The sequence below is a fragment of the Mchenga conophoros genome, linkage group LG3 (genome assembly GCF_057382185.1).
Source record: "Mchenga conophoros isolate Kocher_MC1m ecotype Shallow Benthic linkage group LG3, M_conophoros_male_GT1.1, whole genome shotgun sequence".
NCBI lineage: Eukaryota > Metazoa > Chordata > Actinopteri > Cichliformes > Cichlidae > Mchenga > Mchenga conophoros.
Window position 1 is genome coordinate 85,036,766 of NC_140528.1, and position 10,026 is coordinate 85,046,791.

The 10,026-nt window shown below is 38.2% G+C and overlaps 1 protein-coding gene across 3 annotated transcripts; it reads left to right on the top strand.

Moving 5' to 3' along the window:
• The first annotated feature begins 1,212 nt into the window (after positions 1-1,212).
• Positions 1,213-9,666, top strand: LOC146581217 (VPS10 domain-containing receptor SorCS2-like). 3 transcript variants are annotated; one of them, XM_085267577.1, is made up of 7 exons: positions 1,213-1,335; positions 4,082-4,194; positions 4,481-4,603; positions 4,744-4,843; positions 5,192-5,294; positions 6,207-6,500; positions 7,667-9,666. In XM_085267577.1, exons 1-6 carry the CDS (start codon positions 1,302-1,304, stop codon positions 6,460-6,462), a joined length of 729 nt encoding a protein of 242 aa, XP_085123703.1. In that variant the 5' UTR covers positions 1,213-1,301; the 3' UTR covers positions 6,463-6,500; positions 7,667-9,666. The 3 variants fall into 3 exon arrangements, with proteins under 3 accessions (XP_085123703.1, XP_085123705.1, XP_085123706.1); XM_085267579.1 differs by having other exon boundaries at positions 6,207-6,397; XM_085267580.1 differs by having other exon boundaries at positions 6,252-6,500.
• The last annotated feature ends 360 nt before the right edge of the window (positions 9,667-10,026 follow it).

The window sequence follows — 10,026 nt, forward strand, 5'->3', positions numbered from 1 at the left end:
AACCCAGCAAACAATAATAAATAATAGCAGCAGCAGACTACATGGTGCCTAAGCCAAGTTGCTGTATAATGAGCCCAAAGAATCACCTAATTGTCAACTGGGTTTGACAATTGGTATGAGGTGTTTGTGCTGAAATGTTTGGTTTTTATGTATTATGCATTATGGCCAAACATATGCACTTTAGTCACATATGTCCAAAAAACACAGTTGCTGAAGTGTTGTAGTTTGTTCAGATAAAATTTTGCAAAGATAATGAGTGCTGCTGTGTTCTTTCTAGAAAGAGGCTTTCTCCTGGGAACCCTTCCAGACACACTGTACTTGTTCAGTCTTTTTCTAAATCTTGAATTTAACATGGTAGCTGAGGCCTGTAGAGTCTGAGATGTAGTTCTTGGATTGTTTTTTTGCTTGGTTGGTTGTTTTGGTGGTTTTTGCACTTTCTCTGAGCATTGCACTGTAACCTTGGGGTGAATTTCCCAAGATCTCTACTACTAGGAAGAATGTCTTGAATTTATTCCACTTCTTCCTCCAGACCAGAAAACTGCCAAAAAAATCTGATTTTGTGGCCGTGGTTGGGTTCCCGAATTAAATTAATGACGTGCATTTAATTTGCAGCCCCCCGTGGCTACTTATCTTTTTAATTCCCAAGGAACTAGTAAGGGTGTACTTAAATTTGACACTCTGATTGTGCATTTTGGATAAGGTTTTGTTCAATAAACAATGACACAGCATTATAGGAAATGTTTTGTACTTTGCCTGAAGTTTTATTTATTTAATTTTAAGACCTGGTAAAGAACAGATGATTTTTATTATGTTCTGATATGTATAAACTTTTCAGTTTCTTTTTACAGTGACAAAGAGACCAAAATTTGTGTAGCTGCTAAGTATTAACTAGTTACATTGTGCACTGCCTTCTTGCTATTGGTTGCTGGACCCAGAGTACAATATGGGGGGTTTCTTGTTAGGGTTCCTCGCTTGGAACAATTGCAATACCAATTTTAATTTAAGCTATGAGCAAATTTGTGGCCCAGTGACTATAGCAATGAATTAAAATAGTCTCAAAATTTATTATGCACAGCAGGTTTCATATTGCATAGGTTTATTAAATAAACCCAAAAATGTTCTGAATATTTCTGACCTCCAGACCTCCATTTTTTTGTTTTTCCAGATGTTCCACATGTTTTTATCACTAATACTGTGAATTTTTCCTGCAGCCCATCCTGACTCTGCAGAACAACCTTCTGACTCGTTTCCCAGGAACAGGCAAAGTCTCAGTCACGGTACAGGCCACAAACAGCCGATCCATGGTGCAGGACACAAGAACTGTCCGAGTTTACGGTAACGTATGTTTGTATGTGCTAAGAGGTGAAGAGAAAGAGGTTATTATATCAAAGGTTCTGAGAAAGTTACATTTGTCTGTTGGCCAAAATAGAATTACAATATTCATTTTAATTCAATTCTTCAATTCAATTTTATTTATACAGCGGCAAATCACAACAACAGTCATTTCAAGGCACTATTGTCAGAAAAACCCAACCCCATATGACCCCCTACGAGCAAGCTCAGGGTGGGGCGGTTATCTGCCACGATTGGTTGGGGAGAGAGAAGGAGGACAGGATCAAAGACATGTTGTGGAAGTGAGCCAGAGATTACAGTATTTTTTTCGAGTGGTTAAACACATTTCTCGAAACTATGCCTCGTATTCTCAAAACAGTAAACACAAATCCATAACGTCTCACCCAATTTCCCAAACATCGTATTTTCAGGTCAAAATGAAGCTCTACACTCAAAACCATTCACTTGCTGAAAAAACTAATTTTGCCCACAGACATAACACACAAGGCCTCAAACACACACACTACAACATAGTCTTACACATTGGTGCAATAAATTAAAAACAATATTTCCAGAACTGGCAAGTCATGTTGCTTGTGGTTCTTCCCCTCAAAAACCTTTTCACATGATGAAGACAAAAGACACAACCAATGCGTCTCCTTTTGGTCAGGTTAAAACCTGACTAACACAATAGAGTTACCCTGAACCACAGTTTAAGAGTGCACAAATGGCAGCATAAACTATCATGCTGTGATGTAACACAATACTTCATACAATATCAGAACTCACTTGTTGGTTTTTCACTCTTTCAGACTATCATTCAAAAGAACCAATCTATGCCAGTTTCATCTGGAATTGGTTCTTTCGGAGGATGTGGTCAATATGGAGAGGCTAATGGCATTTATCCCTCGAAAATTATGATCATCCTCAATCAATCTCCTCCTCGCAGGGGGATTACATTAGTGGCATCTTCCATGTTTACAAGCTCCCTCTCTTGCTCCTCTGACAATTTAACCGGCCTCCACCAGGTGGTCCCCTCTGTGTCCTACAAAAAAATAGAAGCACTCATTTACTGTAACTGTCAAATAACCTTTTTCAGGACAAAAATGGAAACATACTGAAACTCAAAAAACTTGAGTTCAGTAACTCAAAAGTTACTGAAGTTACTGTACAGAACAGTCTTACACCTACCTGTTTTCCTCCCTGAAGGTTCTGATGATGGAGGCAACAGTGAAGCGACTCAAATTTGGCTGTACTCGTTGCCCAGCCTCCCTCATAGTCATACCATAAACAAGGACACAGTCAACTAAAGTGGCTCGAAATTCATCCAAGACCGCTTGTCTCCTTGCCCTAGCTCTTCCCCTTCCTTGTCGCTGTTGTCCTAGACCTCCTTCTCCTCTGCCTCCTCCTCCTCCACCTCCTCTTCCCTGATGTCCTAGACCTCCTTCGCCTCCTCCTCCTCGACCTTTCAGACCCGGATGAGCTGACTTTGGCCCTCAAAGTTTCTGATTGGTGTGTGATACATTTTGACTCTTAGTGTTTCCACTAATTGAGTTCAAGCTGTGCTGACTTAAGTCAACATCATTGAATGCTAGTGCTTTCAAAATGACTACATGGCGTAAGCACTGAAAATCAAAGGGATTTGTGTGTACAGTTTTCCAATAACAGTTCACCAAATCTGACTCATGTATTAAAGCAGGGTATTTCCCTGCACTAAATTCCCCTGTGTTTATAGTTCAGGGAAATGGGTGTGCTTTTTGAAAAATAGCATTATGGTTTTGAAATTTGAGTTCAAAAGATAGTGTTTAAGCAATCGAGAAAAACTGTAATAACAAGTATGTTTCAGTGCAGAGAGGTCATTCATTCTTGCTAACATAAACAATGCTGTTAGCTTAAATTTAATGCACATGTTCATTCTTTCTTTTGGATAAGGTAGTTAAGAAAAATCTGAAAAAAATTGAATTCAGATCTTTGTCCTACTGTAGGCTTTTTCTCATAGCTTTCAACCACATCTCGGCTTCTACTGTTGAGAGTGAGCTTTCAACATTCTTAAATTTTTCAGTCAGAGTTCGGATAGTAAAGTCAAAACTTAAAAGCTATTCCTGGTCTAAGAGTCACTGAGACAAACAGAGACAAATTTGCTGCCTGTTATTGTAGGGTCTGCCTTACAATATAAAACGCCTTGAGGTGACTGTTGTTGAGATTTGGCGCTGTACAAATAAAATTGAATTGACATTTTTCCATCTTTGGAAAATATTGTATGATCTCATGATTTTATTGCTGGTGTATCAGAGTTAGCAAGTTAGAATTCATTTGACAAAGAGATGTGCTTGTTTTATTTATAAGCAAGCTTTAATATTTGAAGATAGAGGGAGTTTATTTTAGTTTAACTCGGATTTTTTTACTGTCTGAACTCAAGTACATTTTAACTAGCTTTTTGCTTTGGTTTCATTATGTTGCTCAAATTATTTTGTGATTTTTGTACACAGTTTTATACATATTTGAAATGCTGCTTCTCAACAAGCTACACTACTTCTATTAGTTCATGCAAAAAAATACACATATGGATAGGCAGACTGATTTCTTTACCACATATGTTCCCACCAAGGTGTTACACATCAGTCCAAACAGCGTAATGTGTAGGTATTTGCAATTTCTTTTTAATTTTATTTATTTGCTAAAATAATATTTTAGGTTTTATTTGATCAATTTAAATCATAGCCATGATGCTTGTTGACTGCTCCTGCAGATAACTTCCAAGTCATCCCTCTGAGCTTCAGCAGAAACCTAGACAGATTCAATCCAAATATCCCAGAGTGGAGAGATGACATTGGCCAGGTGGTCACCAAAATACTGGCTAAGGTAGGTCTTTAAAGAGAATGGATGGTAGTGTCACGCAACCTAACTTCTTGTCTTTTCATAGCGCACAGTCCAGTCTAATGTCTGGTACTCCTATAAAAATACAAAACATAAAAGTATTACTGTTAGATAATGATAGTCCATGTTATAATCACATAATAATAATATAATCATAGTTAGCATGCTAACCTTTGCTGATTAACACTAAACACTGTAGGATATGAATTATACAGTTATTGGATTAGTGCAGATTTAAGACATGACTGGCATTTTCATCTTGTGGCCCCAGATTACAGGTGTACCTCAGAATTCCCTAGTTACTGTGGTCAAACCAGGTCTCCCCACCTCTGCCAACCTGTATGTTCTCCCACTGGACACCAAACCAGCCAAGAGAAGCTTGTTTGTAGATAAGGTATGTGATCACTGATAATAAACATATCCAATGCCTGAACACGGGTGGTGGCATGTTTTACTCTGTGGAGACACAGACTAGCAAGTTTGTTTTTTATAAGTAACATCAGTTACATTTAATACACTTAATCTCATCTTTAGCGTATTCCAGCCATCATTCAGGTCTTCAACGACAACAACGTCAGCTTTGTGATACGAGGAGGCCTACAGGTGCTCGTGATGCTAGCTGACCCAAATGCAGGTATATTTTGGTACATGTATTTTGCACTTCAGTACATATTAAGTGAAGTTTGTAAATGTATACAGTATTTTAAATGATAATTGCATCCTATTGGTTTATTTCCAAGAACTAGGTTATATTACTAAAGACTCAACAGTTACAGAGGCAGAGAATGGTGCGTTGATAAATAATATACCTGCTTTCTCTATAAATGCAATTAGCATCACCAGCTTAGTCTTTGGTTTGACTCCTGGGCCTTTCTTTTTCCTGCATCCGGGTCTGTTGGTGTTGTGCTCTGCTGTGTTTTCACCTTTTGTCCTTTGATTGTAGAAATGTGATGCATTCTTTACTGTGTGCTCATCAATCCAGGCTACCATGGAGCAGCTGGAAGTGCCGGTGTTTGGACTCTAGCTGTCATTTTCCTCATTGGTCTTATTGCTACTGGCGCCTTTATCCTCTATAAGTTCAAAAGGTGAGTCATGTATTTTACAGTGCTGTCACCTTAACGACGTAGGCACAAAAAAACCTGACAAAGAATGGAAATCAAACGTTGAAAGAAAAACTCATGAGGTGAGCTCTAAAGTCAGTAGTTTTGTACAGTAACATAATATTTGTAATATTGCCTCTGTGCACCACTGCAGTGGATTGTAAATGAAACAATTAAGATGTAATTGAAATGCAGACTTTCAGCTTCACAAGCTAGGTGAGGGCTATTCTTTCATTATTCCATGATAAATTAAGCAGAATGCAGAGAGACCCACTTACAAGCAGTAACTGAAGGCAGCTGAAGTCTAAGTGGAGTATCTCAAGAGATACACCACACAGCATCTGGTGAAATCACCCTGGATTTTCTAAGCCTCTGAAAATGAAGGACTGTGTCTAAACATGGCTTTAACTCCTACACAATAAATGTAATACTTCTGTTAAACGTCCTCAATTAAAGCTGAAAATCTGAATTTTAATTGTAACCTGACTATTTAAAATCCATTGTGGGTAGTGTGGAAATCCATCAAATGTTCAGGTTCCATACCAAAGTAAGTGACACAAATTGAAACATCCCTTAAGTTAGATTGCTACAATATTGAAATTTTGTAATGATGTGCATGAACTAAAATGTATCCATCTGTCCAGTATCTTTAGCTACCACCAGCTATTTTAATAAAAATATCATATTCCCTGATGGTTGCATACACCTCATGATGTTTGAAGTCATACAACCCTAAACAGTTGAATGCAAATTCACATTGTGCATGCTTCTTGTCATATCAGTAACCCACCAGCAGCACCTCCTTGTGTCTCTAACACAAATATCCACAAAAAGTCACTTAAAGAACGCAATGGAAGACTATACAGCCCCGTCTTACAAAAACAACAAATCCCACAGTCCTTGGCTTAGGCCTGAGGATGCATATCCCCCATTGTTTTTCAGGAAGCTTCCATGCACCCACAACTACGCCCAGATGCACAGTGTAAAGGAGCAGGAGATGATCAGCCCTGTCAATCACAGTGAGGACACCCAGCAAATCATCCAGGGTGAGGAGTACATCGATGACGACCTGGACTCACAGACTCTAGGTAACGCAGGAGGTAGCCCCGCCTTCCGTTCCCTAATAAGGACTACTACTAACCACTGCTACTAAACCCAAGCCACTAACACCAGCAGCTAACACACACCAAGGTACTGAAGGACTTCCCCCTTTTTGTTATTTTTACTGCCATTGCAGTTCTTTGAGGTTTATTATCGTTGCTTCTAAAGTAGTCACATAGCATTTCATGGCCATCAACAAGCACAGCTAATCATATTGCATGACATTCAGTAATTTTTGCACTACATAATGCCTAAGGAATCGGAAATGTTAGTGTTACTGAGTTATACTTGTACACTTGCCAAAATTCTTTTAATTTTATCATACATGACCTGATGTCTCTATATAATAATTTCTATAAATTTTATGACAAGGTTTCTCATAAAATACAGTGCAACAACAAAACAATATGATGGCTATGGTTATGATGGTAATGAATTGATTTGTGATCATAGATATAGTGGATTGTTAATGGCGGTCACCATTAAAGTAATCATTTTTCTTTCCTGACAATAATAAGTGCATTCTTTGTATATTTACATATTAAACTATCTTTGTCACGACTATCATTGTGACAAAAGTAAATCATTCTTAATTTTAAAGCCTGATTGTGTTCTGTTATATAAGATTAGAAATTTTTTTTTTTTACCTCTGTTTCATGTAATAAAGCAAATTGTATAAAAATCCCTGTCAGCATGTAGATCCTGTGAGGGTTTGGTCTACTAGGAGTGCTTAAGAAAGACACTGAGATTAGCAAATTGCAACTGGCCAACTTGGTCCTGTGACTTCTATGTAACAATATAAAGAAATATATATAGGAGTTTTACTGATTAGAGCATGTGGAACAACTAATGATTTTTGAAGGAAAAACTTAAACGTAATTTGTGTTTTTATACCCAATTTTGAGCCAGCACGCTGGAATTCTTAATGAAGTCCAGAATTATTCAAACAATTAATCAACCATAGAATTAAATCAAGTTTACTATCCAAGAAGGCAAATTAATTATTACATTGTAATTATATAATTATGTGCTTTACTATTTTTTCTGCTTTTTTGTGAAATGGTGCATTTTGGAAGTTTTGGTGTTATGCGTGAGCCAGAACTGTATGTCACAGGACACCGTCTAATACTATACATTGCTTTATGTCATATATAACACTTTTACATAACTGTAAGTGGGCTTACATATGTGTTTTATGTATATTTTATATGTCTCTTTAGCATCTCTCATATTGTTTTTTATCTCTTTTTTACCAGGCACTCATTCGGGTGTGGTCCTAAACATGAACTGCAGAGAGCTACACAGTTAGCAGACCAGCTGATGGCCACCATGGCAATGCTGAAGAGCTAGTTGAGGCGAGCCGAGCTGGCTAATGAGCACAGGGACTCCACTCTGCCTTTTTCCTTCTCTCGTCTTTAGATTTTCCCTCTCCTCCTCCTCTGTCAGGTCACTTCACTCTTCCATGGACTCTTCCACTCTCCTGCTTCTGGGTATTGTGTTAATTATTTTGGGGAAGTGGCTGACCATGGTGTTGGGACTCTATTCAGTAATCACCCCTTTTTTTGTGCCAACCCTGGAGACCCTGGACACAAGGGCCAGTGGCTCAGTTTGAAGGCTCATCTGTACACTGTCTGTCTGATAACACAGGTACAATCGGCAAGCATGTCTCACAAGACTGGTTTCCACTGATACTGAAAGTCAGAGAGATAGTTGAAACCACCAGAGACTAGTGTGCTAAAATGATTTGTGAGCACTAAACGTAGTTTGCATTGTTCCCCTCCATTATTGTTGCACCCCCCCCCTCCCCACACACACACACACACACACACACACAGTTATCATTCTGCTCCTCTCGTCAATGGCAATAATAATCTCAATGGAATGTAGGATGTGATATAAACCCTTGTGAATTTGCATGTGATGGGTGTACACATGCAAACACAAGAGGGCAGTGTTGCACTTTTTGAAATCTCCACTGACAAGTACTCTTACAGCTCAGCTTCTTTGGAATATACTGTATGTACACACAGCTTTGTTTATTTAACAAAAAGAAAAAGAAAAAAAACATTCATCTCCAAGTGTTCCTGTTTAAAAGTAACAAAATTTACAGATGTGTGGTCTGTGATGTTTCTGATCAGTTTCACCTTTGTCTGTCCCATGGTGCCTGAAACAGCAGACGCAGATCTGCTCAGTGACATTTCCTGTTATTTAGTTATTTCTGGAAACAGTATAGCCCTTTCTCCTTGTCCTCATCCCCGTCCTAACACTTTCTGGGTCAGAGCAGACCCCCTGGAGACAAAGGTTGCCGTCATTGGAGGGAAGCTGTAGTTGATATATTTTATTGTATCAGCCTATATTAGGCAAAGCTTGTGGTGGAATCACGTCTCCTTAAAAGTTTGGTTCATTTTAAATGTGTAAATATGATCGGTGATTTACGCTTTGTAAATATCCCTTTGTGTGTGTGTTTTACACTAATACCAAAATACATCACTTTTTTTACCCTCTTTTTCTGGAGTTTCCTGCCACAGAGTTTCCCAGGTTTGAACAACATCTCACTGTTTCCACTTTCCTCAGCATCATTGCCTGCTTTACATTTTTGGGTATTTTCATTATAATGTCATGGAATATTTCACTGTCTTTATTGTTAACTGGAAATAATTTTCTTGTCTTATGAAGATGCTCACAGTTACACAGTGACAGCAATGTAGATGGATATTTTTGATATACTGTCAGTTTTTCTTTTCCAGCCCATGTAAAACACAAATGAGTGTTTCTGTTACCTTTTGACAGTCATTTTATGTTTTTTTTAATTGAACTAATGTGAGCAGTTGCTGTCACAATGCACCAGACAGCAGCTGAACAAGTCTACAGATGTGTCAAGAGGTCTTGTCACCACCCTTTGGTCCATCTTGTATTCGATGCAGCAGATCGTGTTCACTCCTCCTGGTTTGATTCATCTTTTGTACATATTCTGCTCATATTTTTGTTTAGTTTTCTAGTGATGTGTCATCTTTGTATCAATGTCCCCTTAAACACAGGGGAAAATGGGAGTTATGATGTTCCAGTGTAGTAGTCAAGGAGTTTCACATATGGTACACAGCATATGTGAAACAGCAGTGTAATTATAACCACGACTCTATCCTTTCATTTTTCTCTGTTCTGTTCGATCTTTTGGTTTTGCAATTAAAATCAACTGTGTTCTTTTCAGGAAGCATAGTGCACTCAACCTGCATCATGGAATAAATCACTCCCATAACGTGTATGTCTCTTTAATTTGTATAATATTATCCAGTACAACTGTTGTCACAGTGTTTTGCTAACTAAAAGTCAATCATTGTTTTTTCATGTTGTGAAAAAGGCTGCAGACTGAGGTAGACTTTATTATTTAAAAGGAAGATCCTCTGAAGGTTAGTACAGGATAAACAGGTTAGTACTGATGGCTACTAAGTAAAGAGCAGTGTATGACTGCTGCACAGTGGCCATCTAGTAAAAAGTTACTATAAGGTGTATACTGCCAATGTAGAGGATGGAAATCAGCCTGGACCGCTCGAGCATCACACAAAATACAATGAGGTGACCAAGTTCATGCAATCAAAGTCAGTTAAGATAATGTTGA

Bases quoted from the DNA above. Each gene is read 5' to 3' on its own strand.
- LOC146581217 (XM_085267577.1), top strand. From the start codon at position 1,302: ATGGTGCAGGACACAAGAACTGTCCGAGTTTACG. The intron at 4,844-5,191 runs GTATATTTTGGT...TCATCAATCCAG, and splicing joins GCTAGCTGACCCAAATGCAG to GCTACCATGGAGCAGCTGGA. The intron at 5,295-6,206 runs GTGAGTCATGTA...CAAATCCCACAG, and splicing joins ATCCTCTATAAGTTCAAAAG to TCCTTGGCTTAGGCCTGAGG.